The sequence below is a fragment of the Epinephelus lanceolatus genome, chromosome 13 (assembly GCF_041903045.1).
Source record: "Epinephelus lanceolatus isolate andai-2023 chromosome 13, ASM4190304v1, whole genome shotgun sequence".
Classification (NCBI taxonomy): Eukaryota; Metazoa; Chordata; class Actinopteri; order Perciformes; family Serranidae; genus Epinephelus; species Epinephelus lanceolatus.
In genome coordinates, this window is record NC_135746.1 from 461,492 (window position 1) to 482,290 (window position 20,799).

The following is a 20,799-nucleotide window of genomic DNA, read 5'->3' on the forward strand; positions in this document are numbered from 1 at the left end:
TGTACTGGTGTTAGTGGTGTGTATACTGGTGTGTGTACTGGTGTTAGTGGTGTGTATACTGGTGTGTGTACTGGTGTGTATACTGGTGTGTGTACTGGTGTTAGTGATGTGTATACTGGTGTGTGTACTGGTGTTAGTGGTGTGTATACTGGTGTGTGTACTGGTGTGTATACTGGTGTGTGTACTGGTGTGTGTACTGGTGTGTATACTGGTGTTTGTACTGGTGTGTGTACTGGTGTTAGTGGTGTGTATACTGGTGTGTGTACTGGTGTGTGTACTGGTGTGTATACTGGTGTGTGTACTGGTGTGTGTACTGGTGTTAGTGGTGTGTATACTGGTGTGTGTACTGGTGTGTATACTGGTGTGTATACTGGTGTGTGTACTGGTGTTAGTGGTGTGTATACTGGTGTGTGTACTGGTGTGTATACTGGTATGTGTACTGGTGTTAGTGGTGTGTATACTGGTGTATGTACTGGTGTGTGTACTGGTATGTGTACTGGTGTTAGTGGTGTGTATACTGGTGTGTGTACTGGTGTGTATACTGGTGTGTGTACTGGTGTTAGTGGTGTGTATACTGGTGTGTGTACTGGTGTTAGTGGTGTGTGTACTGGTGTGTGTACTGGTGTGTATACTGGTGTGTGTACTGGTGTGTGTACTGGTGTTAGTGGTGTGTGTACTGGTGTGTGTACTGGTGTTAGTGGTGTGTATACTGGTGTGTATACTGGCGTGTGTACTGGTGTTAATAATCTTGTAAATGTTATACTGTCTGTTTTTAACATTATGTGCAAATAAACTAATCTAAACTGAAACTAAACATTATTCATCCCGTTATGTGTTGCCACGCATGTTTCCTCCTCCTGCAGCTGCCACGGTGTTGGCCTTTTCTCTAATGTTGCTTTTCTTCTCCTCATATTTTAGTAGAATTAATCTCTGATCCTCACATGAGAAATACTGTTTTCCCCTCACATACGGCGCTCTGTGAGGACGCTCAGTGACGCTCAGTGACGCTGCGCTTCTCTCATGATTGTGATTGGTCCGCTGCGTGCGCGTTCACGGCTCTTGATAAAGCAACTCTGGGTTGAGTTACCGAGTTGATATCCAGCGTCGTGATACCGATTATCCTGATTGCCATTGTTAGGGTTAGTCAACCCAGGATAGGTCTGGGTAACCCAGGAAAGGTTGATCTCGCTTCGTGATACAGGCCCCTGGTGTGTGTACTGGTGTGTGTAGTGGTGTGTGTAGTGGTATTAGTGGTGTGTGACCTTCTGAGGGATGATGGCATGATGGTTTTCCAGAATGATGCGTTTGATGTGATGAGCCCAGAGCTTCTTCTCCTCCACCGTCTTTGCCTGTAAACATCAACACAACAAAGAGTCAAGAGACACACACACACAGAGTACATATATACAAACACATGCACATGTACACGACACCTTTCCCCTCGCTGATAAAGAAAGTCTGAGAAAAATAACTAAAATAAAAATGATGGGTTCAGGAAAAGAAGTGGTCATCAAGTGGTGAAGGTGAGCAGGAGGTGGAGATGAAGTGGAGGTGTGGGTTTAAGTTTAGGTGGACTTGATGGACAGGTGGAGGATTCAGTGTAGGTCAGGTGTAGGTGTGGGTGGTCTCACCTGGACAGTGTGAGGCTGTTTGGGATGTTTGTAGTGAGTCACACTGAAGCTCAGAGAGTCTTTGGAACTTTCAATCAGCATCAGGGTGGAACACTGAAACATCACAGAGACAGAAACATTCACCCCTCAGCAATGAAGACGTCATGATGATGTCATGTTTTGTGTTGTGTAATCAGTGACATCATCACAGCGCTCCTCACAGAGATGTGCGTCTTGTAGACGTAGTGCTCTCCGCGGCGTTTGGTGATGAGCAGCATGCGGTCGAACAGGAAGAGCGTTCTCTCGTTTTTGGCTCGATGAACTTTGAAGGTTCCCTCCAGAACCAGTTCTCCGTACGTGGTCAAGTCCGGACCTTTCCAGTTCAGCAGCAGGGACTGGACCTCCTGAAGAGAACACACGGCGGACATGTCACAGTCATACATGTAAACACACGGGAACATGTCACAGTCATATATGTAAACACACAGTGGACATGTCACCGTCATACATGTAAACACACAGCGGACATGTCACAGTCATACATGTAAACACATGGGAACATGTCACCGTCATACATATAAACACACAGGGAACACGTCACAGTCATACATGTAAACACATGGGAACATGTCACAGTCATACATGTAAACACACAGGGGACATGTCACAGTCATACATGTAAACACACGGGAACATGTCACAGTCATACATGTAAACACACAGGAACATGTCACAGTTATACATGTAAAGACATAGGGGACATGTCACAGTCATACATGTAAACACACGGGAACGTGTCACCGTCATACATGTAAACACACGGGAACATGTCACGTCATACATGTAAACACAAGGGAACATGTCACCGTCATACATGTAAACACACAGGGGACATGTCACCGTCATACATGTAAACACACAGGAACATGTCACTGTCATACATGTAAACACACAGGAACATGTCACCGTCATACATGTAAAAACACGGGGGACATGTTACCATCATACATGTAAACACACGGGGGACATGTCACTGTCATACAATTAAACACACAGGGGACATGTCACCGTCATACATGTAAACACACAGGAATGTGTCACTGTCACACATGTAAACACACAGGAATGTGTCACCGTCATACATGTAAACACACAGGAACGTGTCACCGTCATACATGTAAACACACAGGGGACATGTCACCATCATACATGTAAACACACAGGAACATGTCACTGTCATACATGTAAACACATGGGAACACGTCACTGTCATATGTGTAAACACACGGGAACATGTCACCGTCATATATGTAAACACACCGGAACGTGTCACCGTCATACATGTAAACACACAGGAACATGTCACTGTCATACATGTAAACACACGGGAACATGTCACTGTCATACATGTAAACACACGGGAAAATGTCACCGTCATATATGTAAACACACCGGAACGTGTCACCGTCATACATGTAAACACACAGGAACATGTCACTGTCATACATGTAAACACACGGGAACATGTCACTGTCATACATGTAAACACACGGGAACATGTCACCGTCATATATGTAAACACACCGGAACGTGTCACCGTCATACATGTAAACACAGGGGAACATACTTCCCTCTGACATCCTGCAGTACAGGTGGACTCAGGTAAAGTACATATTAAGTACTTCCTGTGAGAGGTACCACAGTACAGGTGGATTTACGTGTCTGACCTGCAGTCTGACGGCGTGCTCATGTTTCCTCTTCATGTCGTTGATGTACCACGCCACGCCGGTCATGGTGTAGATCGCCTCCTCCACCACCTCGTATCCCTCCTCCTCGGGGTCAAAGTGCTTTGCTATCTCCTGCACAGAGACACAATCATCACCATTATTACATCATCATCATCATCATCATCATTACATCATCTTCATCAGTGCACTTTGTACATTTGTTCTGTGCTGAATAAATAAGCAAATAATAATATTTATTATTTATGAATCATATTTCTAAACAACAGAGTAAACAAAGTTGAGATTCTTAAATTCAGTTTAACTTTATTGTCATCAAACTTGTGACCAACAAAAACACCAGACATCTGTGAGTCATTTCAGTCAGCACACTGATCCATCTTCAACGACTAAAAGGTGTGTGGGTGATGATGTGATGTCACTCAGGTGTGTCAGTGATGATGTGATGTCACTCAGGTGTGTGCTTGGTACCTGGAGCAGCAGGTGATATTTGAGGATCCTCTGAACAGGTTTGAGCAGGTATGAGCCGAGAGGCAGCGAGCGCTTCAACGACGCCTGACGGTCTCGAAAAAACTTGGCCAGAGATTTATTCCTCATGCACTCTGTCAGCGCCGCAACCGAACTGCAACAGAAAGCAACACAACAATCTGTGAACAAGGACTCTGGTTTAATCAGGTGTGAACAGGTGACATCAGGTGTGAACAGGTGACATCAGGTGTGGACAGGTGACATCAGGTGTGAACAGATAGAATCAGGTGTGAACAGGTGACATCAGGTGTGAACAGATAGAATCAGGTGTAAACTGGTGACATCAGGTGTGAACAGGTGACATCAGGTGTGAACTGGTGACATCAGGTGTGAACAGATAGAATCAGGTGTGAACTGGTGACATCAGGTGTGAACAGGTGACATCAGGTGTGAACAGATAGATTTAGGTGTGAACTGGTGACATCAGGTGTGAACAGGTGACATCAGGTGTGAACAGATAGATTTAGGTGTGAACTGGTGACATCAGGTGTGAACAGGTGACATCAGGTGTGAACAGGTGACATCAGGTGTGAACAGATAGAATCAGGTGTGAACTGGTGACATCAGGTGTGAACAGGTGACATCAGGTGTGAACAGGTAGATTCAGGTGTGAACAGGTGACATCAGGTGTGAACAGATAGAATCAGGTGTGAATAGGTGACATCAGGTGTGAACAGATAGATTCAGGTGTGAACAGATAGAATCAGGTGTGAACAGGTGACATCAGGTGTGAACAGGTAATGTCAGGTGTGAACAGGTGACATCAGGTGTGAACAGGTGACATCAGGTGTGAACAGGTAACGTCAGGTGTGAACAGGTAGATTCAGGTGTGAACAGGTGACATCAGGTGTGAACAGATAGAATCAGGTGTGAACAGGTGACATCAGGTGTGAACAGGTGACATCAGGTGTGAACAGGTAGCAAACAGCAGGACTCACTTTGGGTAGTTGGTGCAGTACTGTGTGTAGATCTCAAAGTACTCGCTCTGAAAGGAGACAGAGAGATGAACCATCAGCAGCTGTCAGTCAGGTGTTTCATCTGCTCTGACCAGCAGGGGGCCGAGTTCAGATTAAGATTTTGCAAAGCAATGTCAAAAAACAAATACAAATCATAAATCCATTCAGCGATCAGTGAAATGTTTAGGCTGTAAGAAATAAAAGACGGACCTGCAGTCGTCAGCTGGAGCTCGTTTATCTGAGTTTTAATGATCCGAACAAACAACTAAATCATTTCAAACAAATCCTACAAAAACCTCTTGGCTTCCATTCGCTCATAAACACAGACGCCATTTTCATCACTACAAATTTATTTTATTAAAACATCAAATTCACACCTGAAGTTTGATTTATAGAAAATTATTTACAGAAATATATCGACACCACGGCAGCAACATAAACTGATCAGTATCAGGTTGATACTGATCTTTGTTTTCCTGGCGTGGCATCGATATGAAAAATAAAAACTTCCTCCACAAACAAAGATTATTATCTGAAAACAGAAGACGTTTTCTGTTGTTTGAATAAGAAACTTTGAACTTCTCTCAGGTTTCAAACCGACAACCTTCTGACTGATGGCGTTTCTCACCTTCATGACGAAGCACCTGGCGACGGCGACAGGGTCGTTGTCACAGAGGTCGAGAGCCTGAAGCAGCTCGCTGTGGACAGGAAACACCGTCAGTCACTGAGACACTGAGACTCCAGTGCGAAGTTAAACCTTTAAACAGCAGTTAGATAAAAACCCTTCAGTAACAGTTCTGGAGCTTTTGATCACCTCTCACTGTCTTCATCAGCTGTGTCACTAATTATAATGAATCATTATTAGAAACCATCACAGGGCTCACACATAACGAAGCACAAAAAGTAATGAAATGTGTGTTTGATAGATTATTTCTTTGCTGTAACGAAGCTTCTTGTCAATAAATCTTATACCTTTAGCAAAGCCTGTTTATTTCCCTTTTAAATGGAGCCTCATTTGTAAGGATCATGCATTTGTGGGATGAGCAGCAGAGCTGAGTATGTGGGTTGTGCCCATGAAAAAATAGCCAAATCTCTGCCAATGCCAAACAGCTTTTTTTTGTTGTTGACTCTTGTTTGGTGGATTGGATGATTGAAGTCTGAAGAAACAAGACATTTTGGCAATTTAACAGTTTATTCATTTAACAAACAGGAGCCTCAGTAGCGTGTGGAGGAACCATACACAGCCACATCAGCCTGGCACCTCCTCCTCATGCTGGTCACCAGCCTGGCACCTCCTCCTGAGGTCAGGACTGCTGGCAGGCCAGTCCCTCCTCTCCAATCCCAAAGTCTGGAGGTAGTCTCTGATAAACTCCACTCTGTTGGGGCGAGTGTTGTCATCTTGGAGGATAGAGTTCAGTCCCAGACTGTGGAGATATGGGATTGCCACTGGTTGCAGAATATCATCTCCATATCTCTCTGCAATGAGGTCGCCTCCAATGATGACAAGCTTTGTTTTTCCAGTGAGGGAGATGCCTCCCCACACCTTCACACTGCCTCCACCAAAAGATGTTACTCTATCGGTGCAGCAATCAGCAAAGTGTTCTCTGTGTCTTCTCCACACTTTGACCCTACGATCCAACTGCTGCAGACAGAATCTGGACTCATCGCTGAACTTAACGTTCCTCCACATGTTCAGGTTCCAGTGCATGTGTTGCCGACACCAGCACAGATGGGCCTGACGGTGAAGGGCAGCAGTTGCAGGCCTCCTGGCAGCCCTATGAGACTGGAGATTGGCTGCGTGCAGTCTGTTCCGGATTGTCTGGGAAGAGAGCCGTCGTCCATGTCGTCCTGCAAACCTTGACTGCAGATCTGTAGCAGACTGCCTACGGTTCCTAAGTGCTGACAGGATGAGGAAACAGTCGTCTTGGGGTGCCGTCTTCTTCGGACGCCCACTTTTCAGCCTGTCTCTGATCCCCGTTATATGGAACTTGTAACCTTCAGTTTGCAGATGGTAGCAAGGCTCACTTTAAATAATGCTACAACTTGGTTTTGCGGAACACAAGCTTAACTCACCCTATCACATGGGCCCTATCCTGATCAGTCAATGGTGGCATGCTGATTCTTGGAGCAGACACCAAGTGACCACTGTAGCAGGGGACGTGCTCAGAGGTCGGGGGGGTACCACAAGCTTAAAACAAGAGTTGCCAAGAGATTTGGCAAATCTTTCATGGATGCAACCCACATACTCAGCTCTGCTGCTCATCCCACAAAATGCATGATCCTTACAAATGTGGCTCCATTTAAAAGGAAAATAAACAGGCTTTCCAACAGTATAAGATTTATTGACAAGAAGCTTCGTTACAGCAAAGAAATAATCTACCAAACACACATTTCATTAACCTGTGACGGTCACAGAGCAGCAGCAGTGGATCTCACATTAGTGTCTGTGTAACGTCAGACATGACTCAGAGTTTTTATCAACAGATTAGAAACAAAAGACAAAATAATGTCATTCCAAACTTTCCCAAAACATTTGGATAATGCCAAACCTTTTCCAGGTCTGGAAAAAAGGGCTTCTTTATATTTCCTAACTTTTTCCATGAGCGTAGGAACACTGCTATTTACTCATGTTTCAGATGTGTGAATGTGACCATGGACGGATCAGTGAGGAGCGTCTCAGCTGATGAAGATCATGTGACGTGATGAAAAGCTCCTGAGAGAACCTTTGAGTCTCAGAGTGTTGAACTGTAAAGACGTCAGAGAGAACTGCTGACGTCCTTATCATTAATCTTCACCTTCATCACTCTGACTCTTCAACACTTTCAAACACTGAACGTCCCAAAGGAAACTCCAAACGCCCAGAAAAGATTCTCAGTGTGAATAAATCTGTTGTGACTTCTTAAATCTTCAGAACAAACCAAGAAAAATCTTTCAATCTTTGATATGAACAGAAACATGTCAGCTGATCTCCTCCTCCTCCTCCTCCTCCTCCTGCTCCTCCTCATCTCTGACAGGAGATGTAATGATGACACCTAACCAGCAGGTGGAGCTGTCACATCAGTTTGTGCTCAGCTCTCACAGAAACACTTTAACTTTATAAATAATATCTGATAATAATCACTGATGAACAGTTTATGTTCAGTTATTATTATTATTATTATTATTATTATTATTATTATTGTTGTTGTTGTTGTTGTTGTTGTGAATATGAAGAATCTGTTCAATCATTATTATTAATCTGTAACTAATGTTTGCCATGACAGTGAGTTATAATGACACGTTGGACACATTGTACTGCGGCTCCTGTGGGCATTTAAAAAAAATAGAAAAATGATTTTCAGCCATTTAAAAAAAAGAACTATGTCTCAGATACTTTACTGATATTTTTTGGTTATTTTAAAAATATTCTTTGAACATTTTGCAAATATTTTTTTGTCGTTTCAGTATTTTTCTTTCCGGACATTTATTCAAATTCAGTGATTTCATTCATATTTTTCTGACACTTTACTAAAATTATTGTGACAGTTTAAATAATATTTTTCCCTGGATTTGTTCACGTTGTGATTTCAGTAGTTTGTTAGCCGTCAGATTTTAGGAAGTTTCTCCTGCCGTGACTCTGAATGAGCAGAAACTGAGCAGCAGGAGCGACCTGTCCAGGGTGTACCCTGCCTCTCGCCCAATGTCAGCTGGGATAGGCTCCACCCCCCGCAACCCTCAAGAGGATGAAGCGGTTAGAAGATGGATGGATGAGCAGCAGGAGGTGGTGATGGTCACATGATCACATGTAACCACAAATCATGTGACCATGTGTGTCCAGATCATCATCGACCACCGCAGAGCACGCCACACGCCGCACACCGCACACAGCACACAGCACACTGCACGCTGCAGTCGGGACGTCCTGCTCTGAAAAACAAACTCACCCTCCCACATGAAGCTCAGCCAGCTCTAACCCTGAGGAAACGTTACAGCAACATTCAGACAACATGTCCATGTGTGAATGCTGATGGCTCATATTGATTATTGTTATAATCTACTGCGTCACCTGTTGAACTCGTAGATGTCCTCGATGTTTCCAAACAGAGCGCAGACCTGCTCCGGACGGATCGATAGATCACACTGATCGATGATGTGGGCCAGGTAGTCCTGAAGAACAAAGGTCAGAACAAAGGTCTGTCACTGTGAATAAAATTAAAGTTTTCAGACGTGTTTTTGTCTCTTCCTGTCACGTCTCCGTTCGTCCAGCAGGGGGCAGACTGACATCACTGTAATCTGATTACTTTCTGTTTGGATCAATACTCAGAGTGATCACATCTCAATCAAATCAAATATTTTCAACTCTGAGTAAAAACATATTATTTTATGGTTTTAAAGATTTTTTATTTTTATCATTTATCACTGATGTTTTTATTCTTTTTTATTTGAACATGGATTAATTATTAATTATTTGTTTCACAACAGTTTATTAACATTCCAGCATTTTGTTCTTATTTCATTTGAATTGTAATTTATGTTGTGAATTAAAAATATATAAGGAAAAAATAAAATGGAATAAAAAGAATTAAATCTAAGATTTAAGTTAGCTGCTAACTGCTGACAGCTGCTGTTCTTCTTTGAGTTAGCTGCTAACTGCTAGCAGCTGCTGTTCTTCTTCTCTGAGTTAGCTGCTAACTGTTGACAGCTGCTGTCCTTCTTCTTTGACTTAGCTGCTAACTGCTAACAGCTGCTGTTCTTTTTCTCTGAGTTAGCTGCTAACTGCTAGCAGCTGCTGTTCTTCTTCTTTGAGTTAGCTGCTAACTGCTAACAGCTGCTGTTCTTCTTCTCTGAGTTAGCTGCTAACTGCTAACAGCCGCTGTTCTTCTTCTTTGAGTTAGCTGCTAACTGCTAACAGCTGCTGTTCTTCTTCTCTGAGTTAGCTGCTAACTGCTAACAGCCTCTGTTCTTCTTCTTTGAGTTAGCTGCTAACAGCTGCTGTGCTTCTCACTAGTTCAGACCAGATTGTTTCTTCTCCACAGACAGAATATAACTGATCAATAAAATGGATTTGAGGATTGTGAATTGCTGTAACTACGAGAGGTCGTCAAACATCCAGCCATATGTGTGCACACTAAATATGAGGCTGACTGGTCCAGTAGTTTGTGAGATTAACTGCTGACACACAGAAACACTTTGGATCACTGCTATAGATTGTGTAGAGACTGCTGGGGAGCAGCACTGTGATTGATTGATTGAATTATATGTTGACATATTACATTCATACATTTTCATTTCATTCAGTGTCCGTCAGTGTGTCTATGTCTTGGTCTCTCTCTGTCTCTGTGTCTCTGTGCAGGACGAGTGTCCCTCAGTGTGTCTCTGAGGACAGTTTGTACGGCAGCCTGCAGGGACAGGTTTATCTGTGATCCTCACTGTTACATAATCAGCTAATCCATAACGTCTTAACCAGTTAATTATAGACAGTGTCTTTATTTAGATGGACGTCCTCTGTCCTCAGGTGAAGACTTCAAACTGTTTCTGTGTCTTCACTGATTAAAAAACTCATGAAGACAAAATAATAAAACAATAATAATAATAAAAGTGTCAGACGTAGAATCTATAGTTGATGACATCATCTTTTTATAGCATCATTCTGATTTTTTATTTAGATTGAAATCAATATTTCTCTCACTGTCTGTCTGTCTGTCTCACTGTCTGTCTGTCTGTCTGTCTCACTGTCTGTCTGCCTGTCCCTGTCTGCCTGTCCCTGTCTGCCTGTCCCTGTCTGCCTGTTTGTGTGTCTGTCTGCCTGTTCCTGTCTGTCTGTCTCACTGTCTGTCTGCCTGTCCCTGTCTGCCTGTCCCTGTCTGTCTGTCTGTCTCACTGTCTGTCCCTGTCTGTCCCTGTCTGTCTCACTGTCTGTCTGTCTGTCTGCCTGTTCCTGTCTGTCTGTCTCACTGTCTGTCTGCCTGTCCCTGTCTGCCTGTCTGTCTGTCTGTGTGTCTGTCTGTCTGTCTGTCTCACTGTCTGTCCCTGTCTGTCCCTGTCTGTCTCACTGTCTGTCTGTCCCTGGTGGTGGACCCTGCCACTCCCCCTGCTGGTTTCTTACACAGGAGTTGGTATTTTGACCTGTTTACTCTTCTGCAGCTGATTGGACGACAGCGTCCTCAGTGACTCACCTCTACGATCATGCGCAGGTCTCTGACGTACATCCTCTCCGTCTCAATGATCTCCATGACAACGCGGTCCAGGTAGGTCAGCTGAGGGTTCGGCGCCATGCTCCTGCTGATGAACGGTGACGCCTGGTGGCGGCGGCTGGACGCTCGACCCGGCGTGGACTCTTTGTTGTTGTTGTTGTTGTGTGTGAGGCTGGGGCTCCGCCCCTTCCTGTCAGGCTCTGAGCATGGGGACGACCCCCCCTCGCCCTCTGCAGCGCCCCCAGCAGGGCTCAGGTCCAAGTCTACGTCAGACGTTTGTGTGGACGGCGGCGGGGCGAGGTTGTCGTCTCTGGAGGACCCGGAGCCCGAGGATAGCGTTGAGATCAGGCTCACCGGGCGGCGGTCGGAGGAGTCCGAGGGCGTGGCTGAAGGAGCACGCTCATTGCTGCTGATGGAGGCAGTGGACAGGCGGGGGGACTCTGAGGACAGAGGGGGTGAATGACAGTGAGTCAGAGGACAGGTCTAATTGAAGTGATGGCGTCAGGATGACACCGACCAATCAGAACACAGCTCAGATCAGCTTCATATAAAATAAAAACCACCAGAGACCAAAGACCTAAATAACTAGAATCCCCGTCCTGTGGTTGTATGACTCCTCCCACCAGTCCAGTCCTCAGTTATGGACAAAAACATGTTTTGTGAGGTCACACTGACCTTCTGATCAGTTTATTCTTCAGTCCAAGTGGACGTTTGTGCCAAATTCAAAGAAACTCCCCTGAGGCGTTCTTGAGATATAAGGATGTGATGGACGACCTGAAAACATGACGCCTCCTCCAGACTTTTTCTTCCCAAGTCTCTGAGCCGAGTCGGTCAAACACATGAGGCCTTAATTATGACCTCTGGTGTGCTGAGTCTGGGCCGATGCTGGGCCAGGTCATTTTGACTACCAGGGTGGTGACACTTGAGGAGGTCACGATATAGTTATCTTCAACAGCAGAAAAAACATCAGCAGCACATCATCGATGATGTGTAACAAACACATGTTGTTTCTACCGTTTTTTCCCCGTTAAAGGGGTTTTTTGGGGAGTTTTTCCTGATCAGCTGTGAGGGTCATAAGGACAGAGGGATGTCGTATGCTGTAAAGCCCTGTGAGGCAAATTGTGATTTGTGATATTGGGCTTTATAAATAAAATTGATTGATTGATTGATTGACATGTTGATAAGTTAGACAAGTATGTTTCTGCCCCTACAGTTCCTGTGTGTACCGTATCTTACACATGTGCTGTGTTCATCTTCATGACACACACAAGCAGCACACACAGACACACACACAGACACACACTGACTGTTGCAGGTCGGTGACATTTTGTCCAGCAGGAGCTGCTGTGATCAAACTCTGATGTTCCACCACAGAAACGTCTGAGCTTCAGTTTGTTTGCTGATCCTGGAACAGATGATCTGATGTAACAGCAGAAACTCTGAGCTGAAATAAATCTGTCAGCACAACCACGTTCGATCACGCCCCCCCCCCACCCCCCCAGGAGCAAGACGATGACTCATCCACGTCTCAAACATCAGAAGAGTTTCAGATTATTTTTATCTGCTGAGGAATTTTAAGAATCTGTCACAACAGGTTTGTAAACTGTGAAGAAATCCACCAATCACCTTCATGGACCAGTTCAATCACATCTGACATCTGGCTGGTCTGATCAGATCATTAACACTGATTGATTCATGATTAGATTAGTTATTGTGATTAGTGGAGCATGCTGTGATTCTCTGTGATGTCACATTCATGTGTTCACACGACGGCCATGTTCAGCTCCGATGGGAGAAAACTGGACAAACGACTCGAATATAAATCAGATTTCACTGTGACTTTAAACGTATGAATGACGTCTGTCAGATCAATATTCTCATCAATATTCTCATCGGTAATTGTGCACTGACGCGACATGTTTGTACAGTTCACTTCTGTTTGACATGAACTTTGCAAACAGTTCAGTTACTTTTGATTTGATGTTCATTTTCAGCAAATTGTTTTTAAAATATATTTTAATGTCCAACACAAAAATAAAGCAGCAGAATTATAAATGTGTTTATTATAAAAAAAACATTTATAGAGCAGATTTAAAAACACGTGTTGTCCAAAGTTTAAAAAAAAGAGAAATTCAAAATATCTAGAAAACTTTTTTTCAGTGCATCAAAATCAAACACTGGACGTGCTCATGTTATTGCTTATTATCATGTTGTTATTATGCTAAATATTAACACCCAGGGTCGAGGTCAGCTGACATATTGTGAACAGTATGTCACACATGGTCATGTTTCAATACTATCGGTAATTAGCAGAGACATGTCAGTTCAAGATACACACATTTGTTTGGTCTCGATCAAACAGTCTCAGAGTAACCAAAAGAAATGTATCAAGTGCTGCAACTGTCCCCGGTCTCCCTTATTACACATTAACATGATGCTAAATGTTAGCTTGATAGCATTTTACACCAACACCATAAATGTTAGGCTAAAAAAGAAAAGTTCTATCAAAACCATTTCATTTACAACAATATTAATCACTTTTAGGAACTGATGTTTATACTGTTGGTACGATGATTACTTTAAATTTAAATTTTATCTGTATGTTAAAATTCTAGTATTTAAAATGTATTGTTAGTTTGTATTTTAACATTTCTGTGTCCTCTGAGTGGTTTTTATATAAACCTGTTCAGGTTTCTACCCTCATATGCACTTCAATATTTTTATTCACTTTTGTATTTATCTGAAACTAATAAAATAAAGAAAAATAAAACATGCGCTATCATGCTAAAAGTGACCAGCTAGCATAAATGTATGAATGATTTTTCTCTAAATTTAGGTTTCTACATAGCGTGTTATCTTTTAATAAATGTTTGTGGTAAAGCGCTGCCACAGTTTCCCGCCTTCACTGCTCAAAATGGCCGCCATGTGGTTTTTGGTTAGTGTTAGCAAACATACCGGCTAACCACTCCTCGGAGGGTTTCACTAAATATCTGAAGAGCAGAGACACTGACAGTCCACCTGAGACAGAGAAAAGACAACCACCAAACATTCAGACCAGAAAACTGAAAAATATATTCACAGTTAACAACAACAAAATGTTTGACAGTGAAAGTTCAATGCTAACTGTGATGCTACTCAACAGCAGTGTTACAGTCAGTCCAACAAGCTGTTAGCATGTCATGCTAACACATCACATGTATGCATGTTAGTATGCTAAAGGTAGGTTGCAAAATAACAGTAAGCTATTGAGTCACAGCAACCTTAAACTAATAATTAACATTAGATACATATCAAAAGTTAGCATGAAAACTTGTTAAATTGTTTAATGTTAGCATGCTAATGGTCAGAATCAACTGTTCTAAAAAAAAAAAGTCAAAAAACAATTAAAAACAAAAATCTGTTCTTAGAAGTACAACATATTTTTGTTAATGGTCTATTATTATTTTTATTATGGCGTCCGCCAGGAAATCAAGTCCTAAAACATGGAAATGAGTTAGCATTTGAGAGCTTCCTGTTCCCTCATCTCAAAGTCAGTGGGCTTTTAGTTTGATGTCTGCAGTAAGGTCTGCGGTTCACACAAGCTCAATTTACACGTTTTGTTCTAAATGTTGTGTCTAAATGTTAAATGAGACTACAGAACGTCATCACGGCGAACAAAACGTTACGGCCCGGTTGTGGCGGTGACGTTAAGTCGTGTGACCGTGGTGTAGTTTGTTTACGGCCTGGTTGTGGCGGTGACGTTAAGTCGTGTGACCGTGGTGTAGTTTGTTTACGGCACGGTTGTGGCGGTAACGTTAAGTCGTGCGACCGTGGTGTCGTTTGTTTACGGCCTGGTTGTGGCGGTGACGTTAAGTCGTGCGACCGTGGTGTAGTTTGTTTACGGCCTGGTTGTGGCGGTGACGTTAAGTCGTGTGACCGTGGTGTCGTTTGTTTACGGCCTGGTTGTGGCGGTGACGTTAAGTCATGTGACCGTGGTGTAGTTTGTTTACAGCATTATGTTAGCTTTTTACTTCTGCTGATTGAATTAATTCTTCAATAATCACAAAGTTCATCAGTGAAGATCATCTCACTGAACAAAACCTGAAGGATCAGATACATATATTTATTTTGTGTAATAATCCAAAACCAATGGAACAATCTGATTGGCTCTTTGTTGAGGGAACCAGGGCAACGCTAACTTCAGGGTCGGACTACAGACACACATCATCCCTGCAGAACTGTATAAAGAATGACCAACTGCTGACGAGAAAACACCAACAGATTTACCGTTTTCTACAGACAACAAAAACCTTTCAAGTCAGACTCCAACTCTAATTTAATTGATTACGTATACTGCAGATCAGACGTATTTTGCTGGTGTTTGCTAATTTAAAAACTGCACACACCAATAACCTGACACTGGTGACATTTCAACAGTCTCACAGCTCAGCAGCTGATTTTAAATCAGTAATAAAAGCTGCATTCGTTACATAATGTTCAACATGGTTAAACATATTTTAAACAGCCAAAACAATGAGTTGAGGAGTTTCCTGACCGTGTGGACGCTGACTGACACAATGAATTCATCACAGGTAGCTTTAAAGTTCTGCTGAGGTTGCCTGAATGCAGCATTAACACAGATTTATTCGTGTTGACAGGACGGCTGCTGTGTGAAGTTTTTAATTATTAATGTCTTTGTGTCAGACTGAAGGTCAAACAGCAGGAAACTGAACTAAACACAAACTTCTTCAACTTGTTTAAAACTTCAGTAAAACTTTCTACAGTTGACAACATGAGACCGTCTGTCCCAGTGTTTGAATGAAAACAGATTCAAACTGCACACACACACACACACACACACACACACACACACACACACACACACTCACACACTCGCTCTGTCCGTTAGCTGTTTGGCTTCCTGCCAGTGTGAAGTCAGCGAGGCGTTCACTGACCCAGCAGGAAGGGGATTTATGGCCTCCAGCCACGTAAACATGACACCATGAGAGCGTGTGGACCAGTCACAGCTCAGCGTTTACTTTCAAACACACACATGGCTGAACTTTGACCTCTGCAGCCGTCACACAGATTACAGCTTGTTTTCTGTCATCACACACTCAGACACACATCACGTTCATTCACACACCAGAAACAGAGTTTATCTCACATTTACATGAGACAAATGCGAGTTTTAAAGCATTTCCAAGAAAACTTCCAACGTCCACACTTTTCAGTTTTAGGTTGAGTTGATATAAAGCATGTGTACATATATATTTATGAAACAATCGTGTCATTAGTCAGCCTGTGCGGGAGTCCACCTCTCCACTGTTTGGTGATGCTGAGACAGTCGTGAGCATGTTTGTTTATAACTAATTCTTTTGCAGATAAAAACTAAAGAAACCTGCAGACATCAAGCCGTCGACACTGCAGAGACTCACCGAACCAGCGACGGACAAACACTGGTCTGAGCCGCCGCTCCTCCCCAACACTCCTGAAGGAGATCTTCACCTCCTCCTCTGAACATGAACACCTCACCACAGCCACATCTCCTCCTCCTCCTCCTCCTCCTCCTCCTCCTCCTCCAGCCAGACTGCGCCACATGCTCCTCTGATACCCCATCAACTCAAATATGATCCGTCACTACAAACTTTACAGACTTCCTCTCAGATGTTACAGAACCATATGAAAACATTCAGTTTTCCCGCAGCATTGAAGACACCTGAAGGCTCCCCAGAGTGAAGTCAAACACATGAACACACAGACTTTAACTTCAGAGAGGGAGCGAGGGGAGATAACACAGGAGGAGGGACCACAGAGGGAGGAGGAGTTATTAAAGGAAGGAAGGAAGGAAGGAAAGGAAGGAGGAAAGGAGCAGGAGGAAGAGGAGTTATTACAGGATCAAAAGTTTAAGGAGGGGAACGATTACTGAAGGTCATACAGAAAAATAAACAGCAGAAGAAGAAATCCCCCACTGCATGTACTATGCATTGTCACATGACTAAAGACATTTGGTCTTTGAATTGCATCCTTAAAAAACCCCTCAACATCTGGCATCTGAGGTCAAATTCAAACACCTGCTTCTGTTTTAGTTAAAGTACTAATACCACAGTGTCCACATACGTCCTGCGTTCACAACCTTACTGCAGTAAAAGTACAGATACCACAGTGTCCACATACGTCCTGCGTTCACAACCTTACTGCAGTAAAAGTACAGATACCACAGTATCCACATACGTCCTGCGTTCACAACCTTACTGCAGTAAAAGTACTAATACCACAGTGTCCACATACGTCCTGCGTTCACAACCTTACTGCAGTAAAAGTACTAATACCACAGTGTCCACATACGTCCTGCGTTCACAACCTTACTGCAGTAAAAGTACTAATACCACAGTGTCCACATACGTCCTGCGTTCACAACCTTACTGCAGTAAAAGTACAGATACCACAGTATCCACATACGTCCTGCGTTCACAACCTTACTGCAGTAAAAGTACTAATACCACAGTGTCCACATACGTCCTGTGTTCACAACCTTACTGCAGTAAAAGTACAGATACCACAGTATCCACATACGTCCTGTGTTCACAACCTTACTGCAGTAAAAGTACTAATACCACAGTGTCCACATACGTCCTGCGTTCACAACCTTACTGCAGTAAAAGTACAGATACCACAGTGTCCACATACGTCCTGCGTTCACAACCTTACTGCAGTAAAAGTACAGATACCACAGTATCCACATACGTCCTGCGTTCACAACCTTACTGCAGTAAAAGTACTAATACCACAGTGTCCACATACGTCCTGTGTTCACAACCTTACTGCAGTAAAAGTACAGATACCAGTGTCCACATATGTCCTGTGTTCACAACCTTACTGCAGTAAAAGTACAGATACCACAGTATCCACATACGTCCTGCGTTCACAACCTTACTGCAGTAAAAGTACTAATACCAGTGTCCACATACGTCCTGCGTTCACAACCTTACTGCAGTAAAAGTACAGATACCACAGTGTCCACATACGTCCTGCGTTCACAACCTTACTGCAGTAAAAGTACTAATACCACAGTGTCCACATACGTCCTGCGTTCACAACCTTACTGCAGTAAAAGTACTAATACCACAGTGTCCACATACGTCCTGTGTTCACAACCTTACTGCAGTAAAAATACTAATACCACAGTGTCCACATACGTCCTGTGTTCACAACCTTACTGCAGTAAAAGTACAGATACCACAGTGTCCACATACGTCCTGTGTTCACAACCTTACTGCAGTAAAAGTACAGATACCACAGTGTCCACATACGTCCTGTGTTCACAACCTTACTGCAGTTAAAGTACTAATACCACAGTGTCCACATATGTCCTGTGTTCACAACCTTACTGCAGTTAAAGTACTAATACCACAGTGTCCACATATGTCCTGTGTTCACAACCTTACTGCAGTAAAAGTACTAATACCACAGTGTCCACATACGTCCTTTGTTCACAACCTTACCGCAGTTAAAGTACTAATACCACAGTGTCCACATACGTCCTTTGTTCACAACCTTACTGCAGTTAAAGTACTAATACCACAGTGTCCACATACGTCCTTTGTTCACAACCTTACTGCAGTAAAAGTACTAATACCACAGTATCCACATACGTCCTGTGTTCACAACCTTACTGCAGTTAAAGTACTAATACCACAGTGTCCACATACGCTCTGCGTTCACAACCTTACTGCAGTTAAAGTACTAATACCACAGTGTCCACATACGTCCTTTGTTCACAACCTTACTGCAGTTAAAGTACTAATACCACAGTGTCCACATACGTCCTGTGTTCACAACCTTACTGCAGTTAAAGTACTAATACCACAGTGTCCACATATGTCCTGTGTTCACAACCTTACTGCAGTAAAAGTACTAATACCACAGTGTCCACATACGTCCTGTGTTCACAACGTTACTGCAGTTAAAGTATTAATACCACAGTGTCCACATACGTCCTTTGTTCACAACCTTACTGCAGTAAAAGTACTAATACCACAGTATCCACATACGTCCTGTGTTCACAACCTTACTGCAGTTAAAGTACTAATACCACAGTATCCACATACGTCCTTTGTTCACAACCTTACTGCAGTAAAAGTACTAATACCACAGTATCCACATACGTCCTGTGTTCACAACCTTACTGCAGTTAAAGTACTAATACCACAGTGTCCACATACGTCCTGTGTTCACAACGTTACTGCAGTTAAAGTATTAATACCACAGTGTCCACATACGTCCTTTGTTCACAACCTTACTGCAGTAAAAGTACTAATACCACAGTATCCACATACGTCCTGTGTTCACAACCTTACTGCAGTTAAAGTACTAATACCACAGTGTCCACATACGTCCTGTGTTCACAACCTTACTGCAGTTAAAGTACTAATACCACAGTGTCCACATATGTCCTGTGTTCACAACCTTACTGCAGTAAAAGTACTAATACCACAGTGTCCACATACGTCCTGTGTTCACAACGTTACTGCAGTTAAAGTATTAATACCACAGTGTCCACATACGTCCTTTGTTCACAACCTTACTGCAGTAAAAGTACTAATACCACAGTATCCACATACGTCCTGTGTTCACAACCTTACTGCAGTTAAAGTACTAATACCACAGTGTCCACATACGCTCTGCGTTCACAACCTTACTGCAGTAAAAGTACTAATACCACAGTGTCCACATACGCTCTGCGTTCACAACCTTACTGCAGTAAAAGTACTAATACCACAGTATCCACATACGTCCTGTGTTCACAACCTTACTGCAGTTAAAGTACTAATACCAGTGTCCACATACGCTCTGCGTTCACAGCCTTACTGCAGTAAAAGTACAGATACCACAGTGTCCACATACATCCTGTGTTCACAACCTTACTGCAGTAAAAGTACTAATACCACAGTATCCACATACGTCCTGTGTTCACAACCTTACTGCAGTAAAAGTACAGATACCACAGTGTCCACATACGTCCTGTGTTCACAGCCTTACTGCAGTAAATGTATTAATACCACAGTATCCACATACGTCCTGTGTTCACAACCTTACTGCAGTAAAAGTACGAATACCACAGTATCCACATACGTCCTGTGTTCACAGCCTTACTGCAGTAAAAGTACTAATACCACAGTGTCCACATACATCCTGTGTTCACAGCCTTACTGCAGTAAAAGTACTAATACCACAGTATCCACATACGTCCTGTGTTCACAACCTTACTGCAGTAAAAGTACTAATACCACAGTATCCACATACGTCCTGTGTTCACAACCTTACTGCAGTAAAAGTACTAATACCACAGTGTCCACATACATCCTGTGTTCACAGCCTTACTGCAGTAAAAGTACAAATACCACAGTATCCACATACGTCCTGTGTTCACAACCTTACTGCAGTTAAAGTACGAATACCACAGTATCCACATACGTCCTGTGTTCACAACCTTACTGCAGTTAAAGTACAGATACCACAGTGTCCACATACGTCCTGTGTTCACAGCCTTACTGCAGTTAAAGTACAGATACCACAGTGTCCACATACGTCCTGTGTTCACAACCTTACTGCAGTTAAAGTACAGATACCACAGTGTCCACATACGTCCTGTGTTCACAGCCTTACTGCAGTAAAAGTACTAATACCACAGTGTCCACATACGTCCTGTGTTCACAGCCTTACTGCAGTAAAAGTACTAATACCACAGTGTCCACATACGTCCTGCGTTCACAACCTTACTGCAGTAAAAGTACAGATACCACAG

General features: G+C 43.1%; 1 protein-coding gene across 6 annotated transcripts in view; it reads right to left on the reverse strand.

The window, feature by feature from the left end:
- plekhg3 (pleckstrin homology and RhoGEF domain containing G3) overlaps positions 1–20,799 on the reverse strand; it is a 56,476-nt gene that overhangs the window by 16,305 nt on the left and 19,372 nt on the right. For 2 of the 6 annotated variants that reach the window (XM_078173589.1, XM_078173590.1), the window contains 10 exons: positions 13,968–14,030; positions 10,995–11,452; positions 8,885–8,985; positions 5,468–5,537; positions 4,822–4,868; positions 3,827–3,977; positions 3,338–3,469; positions 1,832–2,014; positions 1,632–1,724; positions 1,263–1,349 (listed from right to left, as the gene is read on the reverse strand). In XM_078173589.1, coding sequence (XP_078029715.1) covers positions 1,263–1,349; positions 1,632–1,724; positions 1,832–2,014; positions 3,338–3,469; positions 3,827–3,977; positions 4,822–4,868; positions 5,468–5,537; positions 8,885–8,985; positions 10,995–11,452; positions 13,968–14,030 — 1,385 coding nt within the window. Of the gene's footprint in view, positions 1–1,262; positions 1,350–1,631; positions 1,725–1,831; positions 2,015–3,337; positions 3,470–3,826; positions 3,978–4,821; positions 4,869–5,467; positions 5,538–8,884; positions 8,986–10,994; positions 11,453–13,967; positions 14,031–16,429; positions 16,742–20,799 lie in introns of those variants that run through there. The other 4 variants (XM_078173591.1, XM_078173592.1, XM_033648702.2 and 1 more) reach the window with 3 other exon arrangements.